We start from the raw sequence: 27,950 nt of genomic DNA, 5'->3' as shown, positions 1-27,950 counted from the left end.
GTGCGTGTAAAGCAATATTTACTACTATTTTCTGATTGCTCAAAGTTTGTCCAGCATATTAGTCACCACCGTCAGATTTTTTTTTAAAGACAATAAAATCAGGTATGCACAAGATCATTGTCATTACTTAGGACCCCTTTTCAAACCTTTAGCTCTACTGAATACTTCACCATCACTGAAGCTCCTGTAAGTTTACTAATTTCTCCTCAATTTGTTAATTTGTTTGGACACTGGTACTGTCCCAAACATAAACTGTCAACACCGTCGGGGGTTTTAATAGTATTATGTTACATTAATGTTAATTAATAGGCCTATATGCTTTTTCAGAAGCGGTATGTAGCATCTAAGAAACAGAGCGAAAAAGAAGTGGCTAATGTGAGCAAAAAATGCACAATATGTAATATGTTTTTTTGTCTCACACCGTCAGATGTCACCACCGTCAGATTTTGTTCCGCTCATCATCTTGTTCCATATTTTACTAAATTGTGCTGGTTAATGAAACATTACCAGACATGTTAGTAATAATTGTGACCCAAACTTATACTCTAGCCTCCACTGAGGTGCATTTGGAGGTTTTTTTTGTTACAAAACCTGACGGTGGTGACATCTGATGTAGTTCACAAGAAAGCATGTGTTTTACATGTTTTTGACAAGTTTTAAGAATATGCTTCCAATAAGTATCTACAATTATGTTGAATTGTAAAAGTAATTCACTTAAATACAGTAAACATATTTTTTACTTCTAATTCTGTCTGACGCTGGTGACAAAACCAAGAAAGAACCCATTTTATGAAAAATGTAAAACATTGGGAGCTTGGTCAATAAATTCACTGCACAGCCAAGACCCTCATCTATGATAATACACCTCTATATTTTGGATTTGAACAACTTAAAACCTGTTTATGCCACATTTTCAATAATCTAGGCCTACTTCCTAGAGTATCTAACAAATGAAGAAAAAACACATGCACAAACATACTGTGCACAGACAAAAATAAAGTGTTTATACTAGATGTCATTGACTTGAGAGGGCTATTTATTTCACTAAATGTAGGTAATCATTAGGTCACTTTCACCACCTTCAGATTACTGTCACCACCGTCAGTTCTTAAGTCACCACCGTAAGAAGGAGTTTTGGACATTTTAAATGAATGTCCTTACAAAATTTTCCTTTGGAGTTGTTGAATTATCAAAGTAATAGCAAATTTAAGCCTACACGAATATTTGTGAAATTACAAAAAATTGTTTGATCTATTTAGGCATTAAGTAAGCATTGTCTGACAGCACATATTTTTAAATTAGAACACATGAAGCAGTATTAAAATAGAATGAAAGTGAATTTTCAACATTTAAAGGCGTATGTGTGAACCAAAAAACACACACAATCACTTAAAAACTCTAGATACATATGCAACCAAATCAATACACTTTTTATTGCTTTTAATTGTGTCTGACGGTGTTGACAAAAAACAAGGTATGATCGGAGAAAAACCTGATTTCTGAAAAAAATTAAAAATGGGGAGATTGGCCTTGTGCATTTCTGAAAAGCCAAGACCTTTGTCTAAGAGGATATACCATATTATTTTGTAATTCACTGTTTTTTTTTCTTTCAAGATTACAACCTGTTTTAGCCACTTTCTCAAGAATCAGTGATGGATTAAATGATTCATTTTCCTATCTCAGTAGAATATTCACTGCTGTACATTAATGACCAATTATTAATTAACTCATGGGCATTAGCTGTGGTTGTACCACCTGACGTCTGAGCCCAAAAAACATCATTCACACAAATACACATGTATACGTACATACGGTATGCAGAAGTACTGTTATACCAAATTATTCCCACACACAAATGTGCATACACACACACATGAACGCATAGTACCTTACCTTGAGTCGCAAGTCTGCAGGGTCGAACTGTGGAGCAGTTTCACCTTCCCTCCAGGACGCAACCCTGTAGAGGATCCCCACAAAGTAAGTACCAAAACAAAAGTAACACAGCACAGAACAAACAGAAAAAAGATGTACAGTCTACAGTATGTTTGATTGCAAGAGGGCCCACCTAAGTCTGTCTGAGACCCCGCATCACTGTATTTGGGAAGCTCCACAACAACCTAATAAGAAGAGGCACATGGTAGGGGTTGGTCAAGATTGTAGCAGAGTGCATAGAGAACAAGGATCTTTAAAAAAAAAAAAACTGCATTAATGAAAAAGACTACTTTGTGTTGCTTTAAACAGATCTGTTGAGTTAAACATAATCTTACCCAAAGATTAAGAACTCCCTTCTCATCAAGCGAGGCCAACTGGAAGGACAAGCCGAGTGATTCTACACAAAGAATAAAGTTGAAATGTAGACGTTTATACACACAGTAACAAAATACAAAAGGATGAAATATTAAATGCTAAAAAAAAACAATATATAACATAAGTACACCACCACAAATGTTTTGCTTTTGAAAATGTTTTGTGTGTGTGTGTGTGTGTGTGTGTGTGTGTGTGTGTGTGTGTGTGTGTGTGTGTGTGTGTGTGTGTGTGTGTGTGTGTGTGTGTGTGTGTGTGTGTGTGTGTGTGTGTGTGTGTGTGTAACATAGTCAGCAGTCACCTTCTTGATTCGCCAGCAGAGGGAGCTCATGTCTAAATCCCTCGGAAACAGGAGCAGTGACTGGCTCCACTGACTGCACAGTGGTCAGGTGGCCAGGCACAGAGAGCACGGCATCTATGGGTTTCAAAACAATCAGCACACATAAACAAACGAACAACAACAAAAAATATGCTCAAAAGTGATTCAGAGAGTCACAAACACATATAACCTGCTCGACACAATCATAAATCCGGCCCAACATCTAATCAAGGTAATTCGATAGGGGTCTGCCTTTTGACGATAGTGAAATGTATGTTAATCTTTTTTAAACTGTAAAATAACACTTTCAAGCCAGGCCACAGAGGAATCGCTATGATGCCTGGTGGGAGGTGTGAAAGCAATACTGTTGAACTCAGTTAGTTGAACTCCGTTTAGACTGACTGAAGGGCAGCCAGCCAGCCAGTAAACATTTATTCAGCCTATGGGGAATCTTGCTCTCCTCTAATGAGAGTCTCCTTTGTCTTTGCACAAAGTGAAACAGTATGCTTCAGCAGATCAGTTCGAGGCCTTAATTCTCACTGCATCCTGCATTGTAAGTTGCCTGTGTTCCCTGTTGCTACCAGAAAACGACAATCTCATATTCTACTGGACAATCACAAGGCATGTGAAGCGCATCTCTGTTCTCTCTGTCCCATGTTCTCTTCTTTCGAAACTGTGAAGGAGGTTCAGCTACACATCCATCAACAGAATTTTACTGTCAGTACTAAAGGTATTATTCTCATTCACTCCAGATCATCACCGTCATTATCAACATTAACATCAACAACAATGACGATAATAATGATGCTGAAGATGAGTGTTGAGATGATGTGTCCAGGGGTGTCCAGGCTCCTCCAGTGCAGTGCTGGCTGACCTGTGGACCAGTCTCTTCGCTTTCATCATCACCACCTCCCTCAGTCATCACCACCACCATCATCATCATGACCATCATCATTCTCACAGTCATCATCATCATCTCCATGACCATCATCACCATCATCATCATCACCATCATCTCTATGTCATCATCACCATCATCATCATCACCATCATCTCTATGTCATCATCATCACCATTCATCATCATCATCTCTCTCACAATCATCATCATCATCATCATCATCATCTCTCTCACAGTCATCACCATTATCATCATCAAAAAGTCCTAAAAGTAGTCGTGGGGAGCCTCCTCGCCCTGAATGACTGTCCCTCAGTGTGCCCCTGAGTGCTGACCTGTGGAAAAGGTGGGGTAGCGCAGTGTCCAGTCGCTCTCCCCGATGGTGAGGCTGTAGTGGCTACTGGACGCCTCCCTCAGGTCCCACAGCACCACCGAGCCCACACACGTGCCCGCAAACACCAGCATGGCCTTGCCCGGACTGAAACAGCAGCACGTGATCTAGAGCAGAAAATACAGACACACACTTAGGAAGAAGGTAAACACAAAAAGCATTATAGTTGTAGTACTAATGTGTTAATATACAATTGTAACAATACTGCGTTAGCGCAATAGCAAGTCTGTAAGAAGAAGATGAGGATGGAAGCTAGACAGAGAGACAGACAGAGAGAGCGAAAGAGCGCGCGCGAGAGAGAGAGTGTGTGTGCGCTTGCACATGTGAGAAAGCATGTGTGCCCATATGTGTGCCGATGTAGAGGTAGCCTCTTACTGCAGATGGGCCCATCGACAGGCCTACTGTTCTGAACAGTGGCTGCTGAAAACACTCCACTACAACAGTGTTTCCCAACCAGGGGTACGTGTACCACTAGGGGTACACGAGCACACTGCAGGGGGTACTTGGAAAAATGACATTTTAACAAATATATGGAGCTTAGTTACATTGGGATGGAGAAAGCGATATACAACTTGACTTAGGGGGTACTCATGACACAACGAAAAGGCTTGGGGGTACACAAGACAAAAAAGGTTGGGAAACACTGCACTACAACATAAATGCTATGACAATGCAGAGAGTATAAAGTAACCGATTAAGACTTGGTCATTACCATTTTGGTGACAATAAGGCTATAACAGAGGCTTTGCCCTAAGTGTTACAACAGTCAGATATCTGTATGTCCCACTATGACTTGTAAAAATCGTAACATTTTGTGAGGTCAGGCTGATGTGTGAGTCCTAGGCCAGACTATTGACATGATGTGTATGTGTGTGTACTCTACTTTACTGGAAAAAATAAAATAAAAAATAACCCTTCTTTACATCTGCACTCGTTCTGTATATTTCCTGTGCACTTTGCACCTGCTAATGATGTTGGCTATGATTATGTCCTGGAGTGTAAGTCGCTTTAGTTATAAAGCGTCTGCCAAATGCAATGTAATGCAATGTAATGTAATGTGAGCAAAAAGCACCTCGGACTCGTAGACGAGGATCTTCTGTGGCCTGGAGGGCTCCCAGATGTTCCAGACGCAGACGATGCTCTGGGAGTCCAGGCGCACGGCACTGAGGGCGCAGGAGGGGGTGTGGGCCGACAGCAGGGTCTGACGCTGGCCATCCGAGAAGTGGAGGTGGCTCACCTGACGACCTGCAGTAGAGCATAGGAACTTAATGAGGCCCCGGAGGAAATTATGGTGTCCAGCAGCATACGTACACAAATTATACTATGCATTGAATGCAGAGTGTATACACACACACACACACACACACACACACACACACACACACACACACACACACACACACACACACACACACACACACACACACACACACACACACACATAAGGAAAAAAACACACAAGGGATCACACACAGAGAGACACACACTCCTGCTCCTACCCAGCCAGTTACTCATTCCCTCACTGGAGCATGCACACACACACACACACACACACACACACACACACACACACACACACACACACACACACACGCACGCACACACACACAGGAGGTCAAAGCCTGGTCAAAGAGCTGTGGCCTGGCTGTGACAGACTGCACCGCAGTCCACAGTCCCTGACGACCCAGTGCTATGTTTTCCAGCAGGGTGTCCATTGGCCTGCTTTTGTCAACACAGGTAATGGATTACTCCTCAGGTAATCGCTACTGTCCCCTGCCTAAAGAGCATTCAAGAACTGGAACATCAATTTATCACCCAGGGAGTACACAAGGACAAACACGCAGATGTACAAGAAAGCAGGCATGCATGCACACATCTACGCACACACGCACGCACACACACACACACTGCTCTAAACCCACACCCACTCACACTGCTCTACACCCATACCCACTCACACAACTCTGCAAACACTGATCTGCCAATATAAGACATGCTGATGGAGGACAATCTTCTCCCATTTGATCTGTCACTCACTGATAAATGAGGTGTCTGATGCAAGTCACCGTCTGCGCTGAGCATGCAAACAAGCACATACACACATGCGAGCAACACACACAAACGCACACACACTGCCTGTCTGTCTTTCTTGGCCTGTTTCACACTCTCACACACACACACACACACACACACACACACACACACACACACACACACACACACACACACACACACACACACACACACACACACACACACACACACACACACACACACACACACTAACTAAAAGGTTTCTATTAGCCATCTGGAGTCAGCAGTTTGGAAGAGTAAATGTTGAGAGAAGAGAAGAGGAGCCTAATGAGTCCCATCAGGATTAATGAATGGCCACTGAAGCAACATGGCAAGACTTCAACTCCCAATGGGTGGACTGGACTCACTCCCTCTCTATCACTGTCCATCACCCTCTCGCTCTCTCACTCTCTCTCTCTCTTCCTGCCTTTCCCTCATTCTCCTTCACTCCTCCTCTCCTCTTCTACCCACTCTGTGCTCTTCTCCAACTTCCTATAGCTTTATAGCTTTCGTCCTCTCTCTCTCTCTCTCTCTCTCTCTCTCTCTCTCTCTCTCTCTCTCTCTCTCTCTCTCTCTCTCTCTCTCTCTCTCTCTCTCTCTCTCTCTCTCTCTCTCCCCCCCCCCTTTTCCATCTTTCTCCTTCTCTCTGTCTCTCGGTCATTCCCCTTCCCTCCCTCCCTCCCTCTCCGCTCTGCTTGGCTTTTTAAACCACAGAGCCACAGCCAGTCAGTCCGGCAGCCACACTGTACCATGTAGGAAGGGCAGCCTGGTGTTGAGTTGCAGGCATCCGTCGCTGAAGGAGAGTGCGTCAGCCTGGGCCTTGAGCCTTGTCATGGGGTGCCTCTCTGCCCTCTCCTCCTCCAGCAGCACTGACATCACCTGCAAATCACAGTGAAGAGACTCCTTGTAAGCAAAGTAACACTTTACTTGACATGTTCCTGCATAACACATTCATAACAGCTGTTATAAAGCCTGCACGAAGCATTCATGATTGCTTCATGACCCATTCATACCAAACCTTTCATGAACCTAGCGGACAGAAGGACAGCAACTTGTGAAAATAAATATTAAACAAATCATTTTGTTCTGAACCCTCAATGATAACTGATTTTGACAAATTGTGTCTTCCGTGTCTATGAAAGGTTTTGTATGAATGACTTACGAAACAGTCATGTATCCTTCATGCAAAGTGTATAACAGCTGCTATGAATGTGTCATGCAGCGATACGTCAAGTAAAGTGTAACCCACATCTCACATAGCATCAGTCACATACCATACCACATCTCACATAGCATCAGTCAAATACCATACCACATCTCACATAGCATCAGTCAAATACCATACCATATCTCACATAGCATCAGTCATATACCATACCATATCTCACATAGCATCAGTCATATACCATACCATATCTCACATAGCATCAGTCATATTCTACCATACCATATCTCACATTGCATCAGTCATATACCATACAACATCAAACATAGCATCAGTCATATACCATACCATATCTCACATAGCATCAGTCACTCACTCATCTTTATGTTAGTTTTTTTTCTTCTACTGTATTTGTGAGTGAATGTGTCAGAGAATCAGTGTGTGTGTGTGTGTGTGTGTGTGTGTGTGTGTGTGTGTGTGTGTGTGTGTGTGTGTGTGTGTGTGTGTGTGTGTGATTATTTGTATACATGTCTTATCTATAGGTTTAGTTTAACGGCACATTGGAGACTGGTCAAAGGCAATTTCAAACGTCTGTGCTAACCCTTGTCACATATATATTTGACAATAAAGTACACTTTGACACATAGTCACATCAGTCACTCATCTAAACCCATATTTATCACCCACAGCGGCCACTCACTCATTTCTCCTAGGACATTGCTGAATCACTTATTCGTGCTCCTCTTTCTGTCGACATGGTTAAGAAGGGGTGGAATTTACGAATGGGTGGAAAAAAATAGATTACTCATGTTTATATCTGTATTAATGTTTATGAGGGGGAAGTTCTGGGCAGTGTAGGGAAAAAAACCCATCATCCTTATCATCTCCACATTCCTGTGGCTTCGGGGGGAATTTGACTGGACAATATAGATACAGTACTAACTAAGGAGTATACCAGGCTCCATGGTAACGTGGGAGTATGTCTGGGCAAATTGGCCAAAAAAGGAGAGAGCTTGTGTTGTGTATACCCGTCTCCGTGTTGAAGACTCATTGGAGGACATGGCAGGACATGGAGGATATGCACAGCAGTTTTGAGCTCGCTCTCGCTCTCGCTCTCTCTCTCTCTCTCTCTCTCTCTTTCTCTCTCTCTCTCTCTCCACGCTTCAGTGGCACAGCAAATTAATATGCGCACTTCAGCAATTTGAATTGGCAGGCAGGGGGTAAAGAAGAATGTGCCTGGAAAACAAATGACAACACTTACATCTTGGAGCTATTCCAACTAGGTAGTTTCATTTTACCCTACTTTAGTTTCCAGTAGAGTCTCAATGTTTAATTTCCCCAGTGAAACAAAGCCACAGAGGACACAGAGTACTTCCATGGTTTCTGCAATGTATATGATTTTGATTTTGTCACAGCGGACCACTGCAGATGAATTCCCGCCCCAACAAATTTGGACTTTTGATAGCCTACTGTATGTATTTGGCTATACGTACAGTACAGGCCAAAAGTGTGGGCTCACCTTCTCATTTAATTAATTATCTTTAATTTGTGGCTATTTACAGAACATAGTACATTTTCAGGGAGGGCATCAAAACTGTGAATTAACACATGTATAATTATGTGCTTAACAAAAAAATGAATATATATAAAAAATAAAAACAATTATTTTTTTTTTAAACAGTGACGTAAAACAGCATAACTTAGGGCCCCACACATTCAATTAAGATTGACATGACTGACAGGCCATTTTTACATGAAAAAAATGGACAAAAAATAAGCTTATTGAAATGTGTGCGGCCATCAGTTGTGCTGTGTTGACGTCAGGTGGATAGACAGCTGACATTACTTTTGGACAACAGCTAGAATTATATTTTCCGGTAAGCACATAATTCTGCATGTGTTCATTCACAGTTTTGATGCCCTCCATGAAAATACACAATGAAAATCCAACTCCCATTGTCATTGTGACACAGCACTCCACAGCACACAAGTGAACACTGCACACAACGAAATTGCATTTATGCCTCACCCGTGCAAGGGGGCAGCCCTCAGTGGCGCCCCATGGGGAGCAGTGCGGTGGGACGGTACCATGCTCAGGTTACCTCAGTCATGGAGGAGGATGGGGGAGAGCACTGGTTGATTACTCCCCCCACCAACCTGGCGGGTCGGGAGTTGAACCGGCAACCTCTGGGATGCAAGTCTGACGCCCTAACCGCTCACCCATGACTGCTCTGTATATACACATCTGTACTCTGCTCTCCCAGTCTTTGTGTTTGGGTTTAAGAAAATATGTTATATTCATTTATTCTATTTACATTTATTTATTCTGTTTACACTTACATTTAGACTGACATGGATTTGGGGTCTCTGAACCCTGGCCCCCGCACACTTTCAAAGGCATCCTAGAGCAAACACTGACATACACGTATACAAGTCAGTGTTTGTTCTGGGATGTCTTTGAAGTTCTATTGAACTGTTTGATGGAACCAGACCCATTGTAGCAATGCAATGCAGAGGCAGAGTTCAGAGTTAACATATTTCTGGAATACCTCCCTGCAATGCTGTTTTAAATGCAGCTCTCCTGACAGGCACGGTGAATGAAAACGCACACTTCAGCATCCTGACTTTGCTCGCGGCAAAAAGAAAGGCGCTTTGAAGTCTGACACAGCCTTTCATGTGTAGAGTGAGTAAAAGGGCTGATTAAAACAGACCAGCTGGCTCACGGCTGTTTGTTTAATGCTGCATAAGAGACTTTCCCCATGTACCTGTGTAGCTGAACGCAAAAATGACACCAGTCGACGCGAGTCAAAATTTGTCCTGAGGGAGGGGTCAACCAAGGTGTCCTGGGACTGGTCAGAGCCTAGAATAGAATAGAATAGAATAGAATAGAATAGAATAGAATAGAATAGAATATAACAGAATAGAATAGAATAGAATAGAATAGAATAGAATAGAATAGAATAGAATAGAATGAAATGGGACAGAACAGAATACAGAATGCCTTTTATTGTTGTTATAATCCTGGTAGCACAATGTAAATTGGATGTATTTACAATGACATTAAAAGTATGTCATATCAGAGTAACATGTCTGTGGCTTGTCACGGCAACAACAGTGAAGGGAGAACAAGGCAATGGTGAAGGTAAAGGTGCTAAGTAAATTACATGTGGAGCTAATGGCTGTCTTTAAATGTACCTCCACACGCTGTGCTGGTTTCAGCTGGGTGCTGGGTCCACTTGTCACTGCAGTCAGTCTCCTCAGTCTGTACCTCCCGATCTGTGTTGTCTTCATTACATTGAACATAGGCCTGACGAGCAAAAAATCACCATTGATACCACACGGTGGACAAAGAATAATGATAACAGAATCAAACATACTGGACGGACCTAATGAACAACTCCAATAATAACATGGAGGAACAAAGAATGTCATGCCCAGCTATGCAGGTGGACAGGTGTGAGTGTGTGTCTTCTCTCCTCCAGCCCACGGGTGGAGCTGTGGCTGAGGGGACTGCTGCTTGGGTGGCCTATGAAAGGCTTCTTGTCAGTGTGCTCTCTCTTCCTCTCTGCTCTCTACTCTCTTTTGGGCTCTAAGTTCACAAGCCTGTGCGGAACTGTATGGTCATGGGCAGCAGTAGCCCTTGATTGCACCACTCTTGCACCTTCTACAACACTCACTTAGTGACATGCTCTTTGGTTAATTCACATTACTGATACACGACATGCTTTTGAAATGTGCAAATTTGTGAGGTCTCTCTTCATGTGACTGCCACTCACGGGCCAGTGGTTTTAACAATTCTGATGCTGATATGAATTCAGGGATTGACCATTACGTTGTAATGTGGACAGACTGGCTGACTTCTTTGCACGTCAATTGCTTCAAGCACCTTAAAGCATACAATGTCAGCCCTGTGCATGCGTGCATGCGTATGTTATATGTCAGTACTGTGTGTACTATTTTATTTCTCTGTTTTTATTGAATGTCTTAGATCTCATGTACAATGGTCAGTGGCGTTTCAGCAGTAGCACATGTCAGGGCGGCGCCACTATTGAGTGGATTTTGCTTTTTTGTTTTTTTTAGTGGACTATCTAAGAAGCATATTCATTGCAGCATATCAACCACCAATCACTAATTAATTAATGGCCATTAGATGCCGTTGTGCCACCTGACGCTTGAGCCAAAAAAAAAAGCTTTCTTTGACCCACTTGCGTCACGTGTTCGTGGCTTATATGTGGGGACATCTATCTCTCTCTTGAACTGCAAAACCAGTTTACCCATAGGTACCAATAAAGTAATTTGAACGTGAACTTTTCTTTTTTTTTCTGTTTGGGTTTCCCTGCGGTCAATATCTAATATTAAGCAATCAATCGCTTTATGTCGCTGTACGCTGTATTCTCACCTGCAAAGATATTGAATAAAAAAACGTATCTCATCTCCTGAACTGCACACCGCACCCACCTGTTTGGTGTTAGTGGTGCCAAAGCTCTTGATGTACATGTCGTACTCGTTGACGGGGGGCAGGTCGAGGAGGGAGAAGGTGATGGAGAAGTCCAGATCAATTAGACGCAGCAGCTCGTTACTGCGCTTTCTGTTGAGCAGTCAAGGGACACGACTTAACTGATATCACATCACACTACATTGCATTACATTATACTGTATTACATCACATTACGGGTATATGATATTGCATATTACTTTTAGTTAGACACACTGGGGACACTTTAGAATAGGTTTCACTTATCAATTAAGTTGGGCACAACAATCAAAACTGATATTACATTACCGTGCATTAAATTACACTTTATGATATTGCATATTACACTTAGGATACACTGATACCACTTAAGAATAGGGCTCACATGTTAGTTGCTAACACATGCCCAACTGCCTGTGTTGAGCAAAATCAAAAATGGTATATTCACACGTGTGTTTGTAGTCAGTAAGGCCTTCATTATTATTGATACAAATCATAGTAAGGACCTAGCAGGCCTTTTATTTAGCTTAACTTGTGTTTTAAAAGTCACTTACAGGTATGACAGTAATTAGGCATGTATTTGGGGCTAACATGTGAACGCAAAGTGCTACTGATACACTTTTATTGAAAGCATTTCTCATTCCTTAGAACAAAGTACAGTATTTAGGCACAGGATTCAGTCCTTGGGGCAATGAGAGGGGTTAGATGGCTAGCTCAAGGGCACGGCAGTTATGCACGCATGCCACTGCCCCATGATTACTTAAGAACTGCATCGTAAACATGCTTAAAAAAAAAAAGTATCCGTTTAATACAGTATATCTGCAACAATGTACTCAAAAACAGTGTGAAATTAATTAATATTCCACTGTTGTTACAGTAGTTCAAACTTCCATGCACAGCTCAGGGCAGGTGCTAGTTACTGCAGGACGACATGCAGGACAGGAAAGGAAACATACCGGAAAGAGTAAATTGTTTATCTTTAAACAATCTTTAGAAGTGAATGAATGAATGATGAATGAATGAATGAATGAATGAATGAATGAATGAATGAATGAATGAATGAATGAATGAATGAATGAATGAATGAATGAATGGCAGGACCTAAGCGGTTTCTGTGGTTGTAAATATTGTATATTGTGTTGTGTAAAAGTCTTGGGGGTTCATCTTTGCCACATGGGGACTTTGATGTCCTATTATGACACTTCTGCATTGGGTAGATTTTTTATTTTCTTCATTTTTTTTAGAATTCAGCATATTTATTGTTAAGTAATGTAATCTGTATGATGGCATTTTACTGTATTTGTGTTTCTCTGTAATATACACTGCATTTTTAAAAAAGACTTCAAGAAAACTATGTGACTGGAGAGTATTTAGTCACATCTGACAGTGCTCAGATAATTCTTTAGCAAACCTAATGGAGCTGCATGCAAAACACATTGCCTACTCTGACTAAGAACAAAAGTCTGTGAAGTCCAGAGGTGAGAGATAAACCTTTTTTAATGGATAATTGTTGTTCGCAGGACACCTACTTCTGTCTAATAGACACCTTCTTGCTGACTTCCCGACGCTTCGCTGAAACAAAGTCGATCACTCCTCTGGACTTCGGAGCTCGAGGTGGTTGATTGTCCAAGCCTGAATTAGGATGCAGGAAAGAAAAAAAAACCAATAAAATAAAGCTACAGCCAGCCTTGGACTGTGAATGTTAATTTAAATACAGTAGATACTTATTTGTTTTTGCACAACCTTTCCTATTGTAAAATTCACATGTTCTAATTTTATTAAATCTTTCATGTATTTGCTTAATTGGTCCAAAAATCAACATCTTGGCAAAATAAACATCTTTACTAAAAATATAAAATGAAAGATGATACATCTTTTAAAAAAAAGTAAGCACACTGATACATGGATGCGTGACCGGTTAAATGGAAACAAGGACTTAATCTCTGCTCATGTGCACTTGATCTAAGCAAATTAATAGGTGATCCTCAAATGCAAAACTGTGCCTTTTAAAATCTGGACAGAAAAAACAAACAATGATATATGACCCACTAAATGTAAATCAGCACTTGCTCTCTTCGCATTGTACACTGTACCTGATCTAGGTGTCCTGAATTGATCCCATGCTTCCCAGTGGTGTAGTGGGGACTTCTAAAGTGGGGTTATGCGATTTGTGACGTCATTAATTACTTGTCCTACTGTCATCGTTTTTCTCCGCTTTCATCTGTTTGGTCCATCACCTACTGCTGAGTGCTGCTCATTCTATTTATTTATTTTTTATTTTATTTTATTTTTTAAAATCTCACCTCAGGAGAAGTGGGTGGACTGCGTACCCCCGCATACCACGCCCACTACACCCCTGATGCTTTCCATTGATACATAGATCTTTAGACTCACTTAATGTAAATCAGCACTTGTTCTGCGTCAGTGTATACTGTCTCCTGGGTGTCAGGCGCTCCTATCAATACATATGTAGATCTTTAGACTCAGTAAATGGATATAATCACTTGTTGTGTGTCAGTGTGCACTGTACCTGATCTGGGTGTCCTGAATGTCAGGCACTCCCATCAATACATACTGTAGGTATTCGACCCAGTAAATGGAAGCAATCGCTTGTTGTGTGTCAGCGTGCATTGTACCTGATCTGGGTGTCCTGGGAGTCCTGGGTGACCGAGGGCTCTCCTCTGTCCTGGAGAGGGACTGGGAGGAGCCCACCCGTTCGTTCTCCTCGTTCATGGCTCTCTGGATGGCCCTGACCTCCTCCCTCTTCTGTGGACTCAGATGTTCCTCCTCTTTAGGATCAGTGTCCTCCTTGTCATCCTCTTTCTCCTCCTCTCCTGAGTCATGGTCCTCGTCATCATCATCATCATCCTCAAAGTCTTCTTCATAATCCTGAACCAGAGCAAGTTTGGTGAAAATCATTATCAGGAGTGAAATAAGGATGCAAGGAATTCAGTCAGTGCTTGCTTTCTGGGGAGCATTTTTATTTGTGTCTCATGCGTACATGTACGTCGTGTGTAATAGTGGATCTCTGTGTGTGTGTGTGTGTGTGTGTGTGTGTGTGTGTGTGTGTGTGTGTGTGTGTGTGTGTGTGTGTTGGGGTGGGGGTGGGTGGGTGGTTGGGTATTGTGACAATAAATCAATTCAAGAATGAAGCACTTACCATTTTCTTGGTATTAAACATTTCCATTTTAAAGCATGCAAAACAAAACATGGCATTTACTGAATACACAAAACAAACTTAAACATGGTTAACTAATAATGGTAAAAAAAAACCTGAATCTAATCTGAAATGAATGAGTTTTCACATGCTGTTTGGTGGGTTGTTCTCTGTTACCTCAAAGTCTTCTTCGTAGTCCACCTCCTCATCATTTTCAGGTGATGGCTTCTCTGCTTCCTTTTCATTTTCCCCCTGGTATGAAAAACAAATGCATCCAATGACATAGTGTTCAATAGAGGAATATTTTAGAGTGCACAAGGTGCAATAAAAGCTTATGAAGCAAATACAAAAAAGGGACATCATGCAGAATGGGAGAGTAAAACTGTTACAAGGACAGAGTTAGAAACAAAAAACAACCCAGAAAACAGAAAAACTGAAAAAAACAGCAACCTAAGTCTAAGACACATTTCCCAAGTCAAATAAAAGGACACTGGAAAGAGGTAGAAAAAAACAGCCAAAAAGCCATCAGCCAACAGAGATGACATTTTCAAAAAATATCGTTCTTACAGGAGTGTCTGGGTCACTAAAGTCCCCCTGACTAGATCTCCAGCTTGACTGGGATCTTGGCAGCATTTGGTCCTATAGCATTACAAAACACAATCAGACACTAATGGTGATGATGCACAGATCAACTTTGTGAGCAATGTTTGTAGGCAACAATATGATAGGATGTTGTTTGGACTGTTTATGACTGTAATCATTTTTATCAAGAGAACTTGGACCAGAAGTAGACAACTTTCCATCAAAAAATTAAAAGACAATCATATAGATAGGTTTCCTGTTTACAAACATCCGTGATGTGAGGAGGGGCAAGATGCTAAGCAGCCAATCATGTGCAAGCATTTTTTGAGTGACAGCGGTTCCAAAACAGTCAGAGGTTGCAGAGGGATCCTTAGCTGCACACACAGACATGAATGTTTGCATACAAGAAACCTTTGTATTGGTGCCTGGCAAAACTGCTCAAAAAGTTGCCCCATGTATCATCACTTTAAGCCAACATCAGCACCTCAGAGATGTTCTGTGGCACAACCCAAACTTCACATATTGAACATAACAAACTTAATAAACGTTACTTCATTAAACAATTATAACCCCGGTAATAACTGTAACTGTTTACTGCAAATAAAAGTACTGCAAGTACTACAAGTAAAATCACTGTAGACCGAAATTAGTTTAAGTTTGATAACCACCTCTCTGTTATCTCTGCTGTCTTTAGGATTACGACTGGATGATGCTCTCTGGCTGTCCTTTCTGATGCGTTCCAACTCGTCCTTCTGTCTCTTCTCACGATGCCGATCTCGTTCTTCTGTCTCCTTCTCCCGGACTCGGTCCCTGTCACCATGGTTTCGATTATCGGAACTCTTGTTGTCGCGGTGATGTTGATCACGCATCTCACCGCCACCCTGATCAACCAAAACAGAGCATGATATTTTGTCAGAAACTCACAACTCACAAAGGCACTTACTAAATTGTTTTAAGGGACTACACTGCATACTGCAAACATTATCTATTCTGCAGAACTAATATCCAGTGCATACAGCAATGTAGTCCCATAATGCATGCCATACAACCATTAGCATGCTGTAGTAGTAATTGAAAGGGAAATTACGATAGGTTTACTACACTATGACATAACAGAGGGCCTTTAGTAATGCACCATGACTCGGCCATTGCCATTCTGATAACAGCAAATTCATAACGTCGTGTTTTAACAGGTTAAAAAACATGTATCTTACAAGACGGTCTTGCTCTTTTTGTCGCCTCTCCTCCTCCTCTTTGCTCCTTCGGTGATCTGAAAACACAGCACAGACACCAATATTATTTTTTATATATACATATTTAGGGGCTTTTATGCCTTTATTTGATAGGACAGTCTGAGATGGTGACAGGAAGCGAGTGGGACAGAGAGACGGGGTGGGATTGGGAAATGACCCCAGCCGGACTCAAACTGGGGTCCCCGTGGGCATGCAAGCCCAAATGTGGGGGGCTGCACCACAGCGCCCCCTGCACAGACACCAATATTCAGTTCAGTCTCTTATAAAAACCTTAGACAAACACTTTTTTAAAACTTAATTTATATTATAAAATGACAAACCCCACCTCTGCCTTCCCTGTATCCAGAGTGCTCTCTTCTATCCCGGTGTCTTTCTTTGCCATCTCTGTGATGCTCCCTTTCTTTCAGGGGGTCCATCGACTTGTTTCTCTCTCTCCTCTCTCTGTCTTTTTCCAGCAGTCTGTCGTCTGACTTTTGCCTGGTGAAATCTCTCGTACGATCTCTCTCATCTTCTTTCCGTCGGTCTCGGTCACTCCTTTGCTCCCTCTCTCTCTCCGCTCTCCTTCTATCCTTTTCCTTCACTTTTTCTCTCTCTGACATCTTTTCCTTATAACGCTCCCTCTCTTTATCCCTGTTGTCTTTCTCCACTCTGTCGTACCTTCTGTCTTTTTCATGACTTTCCCTTCTCCCTCCATCTATGTCTACCCTTCTCTGACTCTCTCTATCCTTTCGCAGTTCTCTTTCGTATTCGTTTCTGTGGTTTCCTCTTTCTCGAGTGTCCTCTCTTCTTCTGTCCGTGTATCTATCCTTCTCTGGGTCTCGAGGCTTTACTCGGTCTTTGTCTTCTCTGTATTTGTCTCTGTCCCTTCTTTCTTCCCGCTCGCGGTCTCTGTGGTGGCGGTCGATGGATGCTCCGCTCCTGTGTCTCCTGTCATCCTCGCCGTGCCGCATCTTCTCTCCTCTCCTCATAACATCTTCCTCATATCCCTGATGTAAACAAGGAGGACAGTTTCAAAGACAACATCCCAATTCGCACTACTATGCTACTTTGGGTAAATTCAAACAAAATGTTCTAGTCTGGATGCCTTGCCAAGCTAGGTCAATATGTGCAATACATTATATGTAACATATCACCAGGGCTGTAGTCAAGTCCACCTTTGTAGAGTCCAAGACAAGTCCAAGACCAGTACTAGTCAAGTCCGAGACAAGTCCGAGTCCAAAGAGGTTCGAGTCCGAGACAAGACAGAGTCCAAAAAGATTCGAGTCCAAGTCAAGTCCGAGTCACATGTCGGTCAGTGTTTGACAATGAAAAGGATGAATGTCAATAGTGTGAACCTTAGAAGATAACCTATATGGCATGGATGTGAAGACAAACTTGTTTGTTATTGGATTTCAAGCTCCACTTTACAATCTATGATGGCCAGTGTTCTAAACAAAACTTAATGACAGACCCGGCGAGTCCAAAAGCCTAATTTGGCAAGACCATTGTCCGAGTTCAAGACAAGTCAGAGTCCAAACAATACCGAGTCCGAGACAAGTCCAAGTCCATAAAAAAACGGACTTGAGACCGGACTCGGGCCGAGTCCGGACTCGAGTACTACAGCCCTGCATATCACATTACCCGCATGTGTTTCCTTAGTTCATCCGCTTTCCAAGTGTCTTCTTTTGTCAATTTCCTCTAAAATAAATGGGAAACAAACGTGACTTACCAACACTACATCCCATGGTATGCATAAGTTCTAGATTGCAAAAATAAGTTTGAGGCTCTTTATTAAAAACAACCTTATCAATGTAAGATGCGATATGCAGTATTGCACCATGACCAAGTTGGGGTTTCACGCCATGCTTTCCTACACACCGCTACAGCTACAGCACAACATCACATCATGATCAGCATCATGATGGATGCATCACAGGCGCTACAATTCACATGAAGAAACGTTTAGCTAGGCATCACTTTCAGTAAGCAAGTTAACCTACAGCTTGATCAGATCAATTTGACAAGAAGTAACAATTACCGTCAACGTTAACACGACAACAGGTTAAGCAAGTAAGCTATTATGATGTAGCAAACTGAAGTTAGCTTGTTTTGGTTATATGTGCGAAAATGTACCAGTCAGGCATCTAGTTCTGTGTGTATGTTGCGCAAATCGATACTTACTCTATCATGATACATTCTGATGAGGTCTACGCGGACATCACCATCTAAATACCTATCTAGCTAACTCTGAAGTCGTAACAGATTTATGTTTACAGTATTTACCGCCATGACACCATGGCAGTCTGCGTCGTTATCATGGCAACAGGACACAAAATATCCCGGTAAATCGAGCTCTGCCATTGGTCAAGCCGTTACTTCTTCATGCTTTCGGGTAGCTGCAAGTAATGCAATGACACATTGGCGCCACTTAAAGGTTGGAGCTGGTACTGGCACCAAAATTTAAGTTGGGGAATATGTTTATTATAGGGCCACATTGATGCCTATTTCTTGAATTTGTGTAATGCACATACTAAACTAATGAACATTTCATACAGCAAGGGGACATGAAGACGGAACATTGTGTGCAAATCATTGATCAGACAACACAGTGGGCTAGGCCTAATTTTCTTGTAGCCTCTTTCTTTTTAAATGTATTTTGAATATGAATAGCATAGGCTACAATGGTGGTCAGTGTTGAATTTGTAATGCACCATATATTTTCCCAAAGGATAAGAAGTAAAAGGAAAATAATGCCGTTTTCTTTTTTTTCCTTTTTTCCATTGGCCAACTGCGCTTCGACTGATTCTGATATATTTTGTACTTGCGACCAGCAGACACTGGATGGCGATTGTGCGCTGATGACAGCTAGAAGAGGAAGGATCCTATTTGCTGAATGCGAATGAAGGGAGAATGGACTCTCCCTCTGAACAGTGGAATCATGTGCAGAGAGCGCGTGTATGAAACGAACACGGTCGAGGCTTTGGTTGAAGGGTCGCGCGGTGCAGCTGTCAGTGAGACTTGAAGGGCTGTGTGAGCGATGGGCTGGTCAAGTGTCTGAGACGAACGAGACGGTACCTGTGCGTGTCAGGGGACGATATCGGAAGAAGTCGATAGCAGTGATAACCAGAGGAACGACAATGGATGGACTTTAAAATTGAGAGGATTAAACAGCTAATGTTCTCCTGAAAAATGGAACGGGGCGTGAGAGACTTAACCTGAGATAGGCCAGGGCCTGGGCTACATCCAAATATGGGGGCACCAACTTTCGGAATTTGTAAATGAGATGATTGGAAGAGCCGCGATTCTTGTGATCTGGTGAATGTGGGTTCACGGACTCTTGTGTATACAAAGTGTGTCATGGCAAGGTAAACAGTTGTGCTGTTCCATGTCTTATTAGGCTACATTATAGCCTACTTGGTGACAAGCGGCATCCCATTCGTCACTGGGAAACTTGGGAGAAATCTGCCCTATCTTGAGCGCCACTACACCGGGACAGTCACCCTGCTGCTCGGACTGACATGACAGAGGAGAGCATGACGGCCGTCCGAGGAGCTCATTCCCACCCGCCAGCGGCCGCAGGGGGCAAAGACAGCGGGCACTGTGGACCGGACAGTCCGGCACCCCCCAAAACAACCCCAGCTCCACCGCCGGACCCCGGCGACCAGCCTGCGTCCTGCACGAGCGACTTGGTCCGCACGTGGAGACAGTTTGCGAAAACTTTCATGTTAATATTCCCCATTTACGTTCTGGGGTATTTTGAGTTCAGTTTCAGTTGGCTTCTCATTGGACTCGCGGTGTTGTTTTTCTGGAGGAGAAATTCTGGAGGTAAAAATTCGAGATGGAGCAGAGCGTTGGCTTTCTTTGACCAGGAGGAGAGGACTTTCAAGCAGAGCCTCGCGTCATCGGAGCTGCCGTCATGGGTGAGAGTCCAGAGCGTGTCAAAGTTCACTAGCCGATGTTTTGATGTGAAATTTGGGTTGAAGGGGTCCAGCAGCACAGCCGGTCCTATCCAGACACTCTCTGGGTCCAGGCTGTATGGATTCAGGTGAAGCCACGTGCTCTTTGAACCGTGGGTCAAATGTAACAGGGCCATGGGGTCAACTCCACCCAATATTTCGTGAAGTTATTGTGTCAAGTTACACTTCCTGCGTTAAAATGTGGGTGAAATGTTTTTTTTCTGAACAGTTTAATTTTACCTGATGTTATTGATGTTTGTCTAAGCTTAATCTCTAGGTATTCAATGCAACATACTGGCCAGGATTATTCATTATCCCTCATCTTCTTGTAGTCTTTATCTCTTTTTTAGGTAATTATCTGAAGAAAGCTGCTGACCTAATCACGAGCCGTAGGGAAGTAGTTAAAAGGGAATGATTACTGGGCGATAGCCCAAGTGGAATGATGTGGCCAAAGTCATTACAAAAACAGCCTGTGGTCTGAGGTCCACTGCAGCTGAGTCCTCTGCTGCAGCTGTCACCAGAAGGGACACAAATGACATACACAAGCCTACGCTTGTTCAACATGGGTGCATGGTGACCTCCTCTCCAGGGATATCGGCCCCAAGGGACTGGTTGGACATTAGCATTAGTTGGTGTCTTTCTAATCCTGTGTAGGCCTACTGCACTGAAGGCAGTGTGTGTCTAAGAAATGTGCCTATGCCAAGTCAAGGGACTGAATTATTGTGATCCCTGCAGACCCAAAAGAGTTTTGTATTTCATTGTTAAGTGTTCAATATCTGCACAGTCCAGTGCTGTCATCCAGTGCTACACTTCAAGCCACACTAGATCAAACATATCTAAGGCAATGCAACCTCTAATTGTGTAATTATACCGCAATAACCATGAACAAATCCTATGGGATGTCATGTTGCATCTGACACATACATTAATCTAAATCACCATGTAAGCTTAATTATGTACTTGCAACTGTAATTGCATGTTATTACTTCTGGTAACGACATTTCAGTCATGACAACAGTCTGCCCCCACTGGCGTGGTAACCCAAGATGCATATTATTTCTGTTACTGTCCTTTCCATTGGAGAATGTGAAACACTGATAATGGGTTGCTATGGGCACTTCCTCCGGTCAGCCTCTCACTCTATTCTTATCCTACATGCATCCAGGGCCATATCACACATAGATTGGATATCCCACATACTATCACACATACAGTAGATCAGAGTTATGCTGCACTTTATTGTGGGAGTAGGTGTAGGGATAAGAATATAAGAGAATGTGAGAGTGTGTTGTCTATGTAGTCTGTTGACTCTCACCTTTTAGGGAATAGGCATTTTGTTTAGGCATTTGTTTCCATTCATGGCAGCAGCCTGAGCCCCTCAAACAGAGAGAGAGAGTAGACAGATAGATAGAGAGTAGGCCGTGTGAGTTTCCAACAGATAGGGAAGCATGGCGATTAATCTTTATAGTGGGGTTTTATATTGAGAAAGTCTAGGGATAAGAATGAGAATACAAATGTTTCAGGTTTTCTCTTGTCTCCCATGCTGAATGGGATTTCGTTTCATTTCCATTCATCACAGCAGCCTGATGATGCCCTGAAAAGAGAGAGAGAGAGAGAGAGAGAGAGAGAGAGAGAGAGAGAGCAAGGGGCCAGGTGGTGTGTGTCCGCGTGGGTTTCGAAAAGACAGGAAAGAGAATCCATCAAGCCACATGCTTTTTTCCAGAAGCTAGTGCTGCGACAATACACAGGAGACCACTACCCTGTGTCCCTCACGTCAATCGACAGGACTGGCTTGTTTGTTAATTGAACCCTTTCCCCTGTTTTGGTCTTCCCGAGTGACCTCGGCCTCGAACTGTAATCTGCCAGTGAGGATCCTTCATTGGTTGTTTAACCACAGAGACCGTTCCCGTTCCTCATTAGTCGAAACAGAAAAGGCGCAGAGACGGAGAGACGCAATCTCTAGCAGGTGGTGAACTCCATCTAATCACAGTGTCTCTCTGGAGATTGTGTAATTGGGTTCTGCCTGGAGTGTAAATGACAGGACGTGTATTGTCTATCAGAGAGCTAAGTTAACAGGCGGGTGAGATGAGATGAGGGAAGAGAAGAGGAGAGCAAATCAGTCAAGCGTGCCACGTGCCCCACAGTCTGCCTTTACATGTAAGGGGACCTTACATATTGCTGCTCTCTGACTGGCAGAGTAGATAGGGTCTGAAGCATCTTCACGCTCTTCAAGTGGTGTGTGTGTGTGTGTGTGCGTGTGTGTGTGTGTGTGTGTGTGTGTGTGTGTGCGTGTGCGTGCGTGTGTGCGTGTGTGTGTATGTGTGTGTGCGTTTGACAGAGTATGTGTCTGTCTGCATGTACAGTAATTGTTTTTAAGTTCCATTAAATATTCACTGCTTGTCAGTCAGTGTGACTTTCAAAACCCCAATTATGAATCTTGAGCCTGTCTTGAGCCTGTCTGTCTTTTGTATCCGCCTGTCTCTTCAAAACGGCCATTGACTCCGCTGAGGAGATGTGAAGTGTGGAGAGACAGAGGGGTGTTGACATCAGCACTCACTAGCACTCTCTGCTCCCTGGTGTTCACTCATAACAATTCACGCTTCTTGTGGATTAAGATGTAACTTGTGATTGGATTAATTTCACACAATTGTTCTTCTGTGATTTGATTATTATCCGCCATTGGAGTCATCTCAATGTCCTGGGCTTCTGGATAATACACTCCCAGGTTAAGCCCTCGACAGGCTCGTTTTTTTGTTCCTTTCGGTGCGGATTTGGTTGTTAGAGACTTGACCCTGAAAAAGCAGAACTACTACACAGTGTTTCCAGATTGGTCTGTTTCCCGCCCAATTGGGCTGCTTAGGATAGCCGTGTGCGGGTAAAAATAACATTTAGCAGGAAAGCCCGCCCAATTTTTGCCATAGAAATCAATAGAATTGGGCAGGATTTTGTGTTGCTAGGCAGGTTTTGAGCATTTTTTTGGGCCTCATCTGGCAACCCTGCTACTACACCATAACAGAATTGATATGCCATTGCAGAGATTTACAGCTCTTTGTTGCAGAGGTGATAGCTGAAAGTGAAGTGAAAGTGAAAGCCCCATTGGGAAACTCCAACTCCCATTGTCCTTGTGACACAGCACTCCACAGCACACAAGTGAACCCTGCACACTGCACACAGCGAAATTGCATTTACAGGTATGCCTCACCCGTGCAAGGGGGCAGCCCTCAATGGCGCCCCAAGGGAGCAGTGCAGCGGGATGGCACCATGTTCAGGGTACCTCAGTTATGGAGGAGGATGGGGGAGAGCACTGGTTAATTACTCTTCCCACCCCACTCCCCTCACCCTGGCGATCCAAATCACTTTTTACTGAAATAAACCCAATTATATAATAATATTGCTTATAACATACCTACAATTTTAAGTAACACATTTAAGACTCTGTTATTACTCTTTTGGTAACAACCTCCATATGAGAGAGACTCTATATGAAAGGGTTAATCCACCTGGCTGGCTCACTTAGTGTGGATCTGAGTCAATTCTCATCCTGGTAAAAACAGATCTGCTTGTCAGACGCAATGCAATATTCTGTGTTGACTTTGCAATGAGCATCATCTGACCCAAGAGAATCAGCCAATTGCATTTGAGAGGGAACATTGTGCAGTGTGTGTGTGTGTGTGTGTGTGTGTGTGTGTGTGTGTGTGTGTGTGTGTGTGTGTGTGTGTGTGTGTGTGTGTGTGTGTGTGTGTGTGTGTGTGTGTGTTCGCTCATCCAGATTTTCTGCCAATTGGCTGCCACACATCAGTGAGATGTCCAGCTGAGGCGAGACAAGAAACGGAAAAAACACACGCGCACGCACACACACATACACACACACACACACACACACACACACACACACACACACACACACACACACGTAGGTACGCATGCACGCACGCACGCACATACACACACACACACACACACACACACACACACACACACACACACACACACACACACACACTTTTATGCGCACACTCACTTTGGGGAGCCACAGAGAGAGGTGCCACAGCTAAAATTTTCATAATAGTGTCCCTGTCTGCACTGAACCGTACACCGCTTAGTACTCAAAAGCGTGTGAGAGAGAGAGAGAGAGAGAGAGAGAGAGAGAGAGAGAGAGAGAGAGAGAGAGAGAGAGAGAGAGAGAGAGAGAAAGAGAGGATTTACTCATCAGATGGAGATGTAAAAAAACACTGTTCATAACACTATGATGCGGCGTCCTCAGAAGTCCTGTGCTTCCTCCTGCTGCGTTGTTTCACAGGAGCTGCTGCGGCACTAGACAGTCTGACATGTCCTAAAGTAGCAGGCAGGCAGACAGGCAGACTTTGAAATAAATATATAAATAATTAAGGGTAATCCCTTGACAGCCCTTCTTAGTACCCTTGGATGCGACAGCACAGTGGATTTCAAAACATACACCAGGCGTCCAATCCCCTGCCTGGGCTTAGTCTCTGGAAGTTTCTGTCCAATTAGCATATCACTACATCAAAAGTTGCAGAGTTAATTCAACACGTAAATAGTTGATTTTATGCTTGGTCCAACTCTATTAAGTATTTGATGTACACTGCACAATGTGCTGTGTACATGTCATGTATGGATGTCATCCAGTGCACTCGATCCTCAACACATTCCATCTTGGAAATCAGTGCTCAATTATCCAGGTCCTAAGCCTCCATGCAAAATGAGCATGAGAGTATGGTGAAGACCAGGTTATGTAAACCACATACCCAGCACTGCAATATTGGACTACAGGTAGGCCTATGTAGGTTATCTAAAGGCTTAGATCAGGGATGGGCAACTGGAGGCCCGGGCGCCACAAGCGGCCCGGCTCCTCACTCAGTGTGGCCCTTAGATAAAATATCATTAAAGAAATAAATAAGTAATGACCAGATTTTTTAAAACACTACTGAATTAATCCATTGTAATTATACTGTTGGCAGATCGAGAACACTCCTGTTCCTTCCGAATCAGACCAACATATCGGTGGTCAGTCAGCAACCAACTGCATCTCGAGCTACAATATGTGAGTTGCAGTCCGATCCCTGGCCATGTGGCCCTTCGATGGAGGCGAAGACAAAATGTGGCCCTTCATATCATGAAAGCCCAACCCTGGCTTAGATCCTCCTACAGCAGTCTCTGGTTACACAGCTCTTACATCAGTCTCATGTTCCATGTCTTTCATCCATCCATACCACATGCATTTTGCAAGGCTTTCTCAGTGGATTGCAGGGGCTGGGTTCTTGTCATCAAAAGGATAGACTAGACTAGGAAAGAATAGACTTACCAATGATGGCCTGTGGTGTTGGGTTGTCATCAAAAGGATACAGGGGGGGAAATGAAGCAGAATTCATAATGGCAGTTGTGTTCATGACAGATATTTTGAAAACACCTTGATGGACTTTGGCATCAGTGTAGACTGTCATGAAATATCCTAAATTCTGAAAAAAAGAAAGACTAGACTTACTGTAAAACTAATGGCCTGTGGTGTCACAGTAATATGAAATATGTTGAAGCATCTTGCAGGGCTTTTGGCAAGCACACATGCTGCCATTAAAAATAGTCCAAATTCCAATAAAAGAAAGAAAAGACTTACAAATAATTGCCTGTGGTGTCGAAGTAATGCCTGATATTTTGAAACAGCCCCCTCACCAATCAGATGTAAAGGTCAGAGGTTAGTCCAGCTCGCCTCCACATGTCGACCCTGAAGCTCTACAACAGCAGTGCCATGCTAACCTGGTCTTGCTGTAACTGAGAAATCTCAAAAGTGGAGAAGACGTGCTCACACTATCGCCTAAATATTGTAGCAGTTCTTAACTGGGTGCTGAATCCCACATAAAACATGAATGAATGAAGGAGGCGAAGGGCAGCACTCTTCAGATTTTTTCTTTGTTCATTCGCCCACAAACATTTCGGGCAGAGCCCTTCTTCAGCGTATAATGGCAATTGCCTTTGCACGCTGAAGAAGGGCTCTGCCCGAAACGTTTGTGGGCGAATAAACAAAGAAAAAATCTGATCAGTGCTGTCCTTCCCTTCCTTCATTCATACTGTAACTGAGGCCATCCTCCACAGTCCGCCACTCAAGCCTCGACCTCTTGACCTCCCAATAACCCTCTGGTGTGGGAGCACAGGTGTAAAACCACTGCGCTAAAGAGCTAGGCTGATAGCTCAGCCAATATCGCATCTGTATGAGGCTTTGGGAGGGAGGTTTACTAATGTCCTACCACCACATTCTGCTATAGTTAGCACCTTGCCTTTTACTAAATGTGAATCTCGTGTGAATCCCAGACAATAGGTGCCTTGTGAGTATACTGTATGTGTGAGTGTATGTGTATGTGTGTATAGTGTATTTCAAAGCACCTTGAGTCAACTTTATAGTTGTGATATTGTGCTATATAAATACATGTTGATTGATTGCGAGTCAAATGTAACCCTTTCATGCCAAGCCTCCATGGCAGGGATGTCAAACTCAGGCCCCGGGGCCATGTCTGGCCTGCGGAGTCTTTCTTTTCGGCCCGGGAGATCATTTCAAATGTTTTTTACAGTTGGCCCACATAAACCATTTATGTATAGTGTGATAAGACTTGGACATGGAATTTGGTATGTCATAGGAATATGAGTAGCCTGGGCGAATAGCCGACTGTTGACTCCGTCAATCAGTCTGGCAAAAGCCATGAGGAATACGTCTCTGTGGACGATGGGAGATGGTCCGATCTTACTTTATCATTTAAATTTATTGAAGTTCCAAACTCAAATTAAAACCCATTTTGTGCTTTATTAGCATGCCTGTTACGTTATAGCGTCCCAAAAGCATACAAATAACAAAACGAAAGTGTGAATATAGTTACCTTAACCAATCAGTAACGGAGCTCGCGGGTGAGTTCTACGTCACCACTCTCAACTGTTTGCTGATTGGCTAAACACTGAGAGAACCGAACTCGAGGCTTTTGCCAGACGATGTGCAGAGCCAAAATCTTTGGGTGGAGTACATGGATGGCGTCGCCAGGCTATATGAGTGGGCCCAGGCCAGTGAAACAGCTCACTCATAGGCAACACAGTATGTGCAGGCACATTTTAACTACAGTGTATGATAGGATCATCTCAAGGAGTACAGTATATAGTGCATGCATGCACAATTTGACACCACTTCTCTATGGTAATGACGTAGTCTTATTCTGGGTAATGTCATTGCAATGTTGTTATGATGCTATTTGACATTTGTTATGACGTAGTTATGTTCTGTAAACACTGAGTCAGATCTCTGGCGGTGTACTCTGGACCAAAAGGCTACCACCCTGCATTTGGCCCTGCTCTGTAAATGTTGAATTAACGCGGCAAGATTTACGGTCATATGATGACCATGC

The 27,950-nt window shown here is 43.1% G+C and overlaps 2 protein-coding genes across 8 annotated transcripts in view; one reads left to right on the top strand and one right to left on the bottom strand.

Moving 5' to 3' along the window:
- The window catches only part of dync2i1 (dynein 2 intermediate chain 1), a 28,270-nt gene extending 6,340 nt beyond the window's left edge, over window positions 1-21,930 (bottom strand). Inside the window, exons 1-18 of one of the 4 annotated variants that reach the window (XM_063207095.1) lie at window positions 21,866-21,930; window positions 18,236-18,292; window positions 16,941-17,601; window positions 16,577-16,632; window positions 16,031-16,243; window positions 14,958-15,032; window positions 14,260-14,512; window positions 13,153-13,255; window positions 11,608-11,737; window positions 10,345-10,456; window positions 9,915-10,009; window positions 6,734-6,863; window positions 4,984-5,156; window positions 3,856-4,018; window positions 2,606-2,719; window positions 2,268-2,329; window positions 2,066-2,117; window positions 1,894-1,957 (exon numbers count right to left, since the gene is read on the bottom strand). In XM_063207095.1, coding sequence (XP_063063165.1) covers window positions 1,894-1,957; window positions 2,066-2,117; window positions 2,268-2,329; window positions 2,606-2,719; window positions 3,856-4,018; window positions 4,984-5,156; window positions 6,734-6,863; window positions 9,915-10,009; window positions 10,345-10,456; window positions 11,608-11,737; window positions 13,153-13,255; window positions 14,260-14,512; window positions 14,958-15,032; window positions 16,031-16,243; window positions 16,577-16,632; window positions 16,941-17,601; window positions 18,236-18,241 — 2,462 coding nt within the window. In that variant the 5' untranslated portion in view covers window positions 18,242-18,292; window positions 21,866-21,930. Of the gene's footprint in view, window positions 1-1,893; window positions 1,958-2,065; window positions 2,118-2,267; window positions 2,330-2,605; window positions 2,720-3,855; window positions 4,019-4,983; window positions 5,157-6,733; window positions 6,864-9,914; window positions 10,010-10,344; window positions 10,457-11,607; window positions 11,738-13,152; window positions 13,256-14,259; window positions 14,513-14,957; window positions 15,033-15,347; window positions 15,416-16,030; window positions 16,244-16,576; window positions 16,633-16,940; window positions 17,602-18,235; window positions 18,293-18,775; window positions 18,906-21,865 lie in introns of those variants that run through there. The other 3 variants (XM_063207093.1, XM_063207094.1, XM_063207096.1) reach the window with 3 other exon arrangements.
- esyt2b (extended synaptotagmin-like protein 2b) overlaps window positions 19,538-27,950 on the top strand; it is an 86,152-nt gene continuing 77,739 nt past the window's right edge. For all 4 annotated transcript variants that reach the window (XM_063207100.1, XM_063207099.1, XM_063207098.1 and 1 more), the window contains exon 1: window positions 19,538-20,514. In XM_063207100.1, the coding sequence (XP_063063170.1) occupies window positions 20,113-20,514 (402 nt within the window). In that variant the 5' untranslated portion in view covers window positions 19,538-20,112. The remainder of the gene's footprint in view (window positions 20,515-27,950) is intronic.

This window comes from Engraulis encrasicolus, chromosome 9 (assembly GCF_034702125.1).
Source record: "Engraulis encrasicolus isolate BLACKSEA-1 chromosome 9, IST_EnEncr_1.0, whole genome shotgun sequence".
In the NCBI taxonomy this organism is placed as follows: Eukaryota; Metazoa; Chordata; class Actinopteri; order Clupeiformes; family Engraulidae; genus Engraulis; species Engraulis encrasicolus.
The sequence above is the reverse complement of the archived record's forward strand: the minus strand, read 5'-3'. Positions and strand labels throughout refer to the sequence as shown.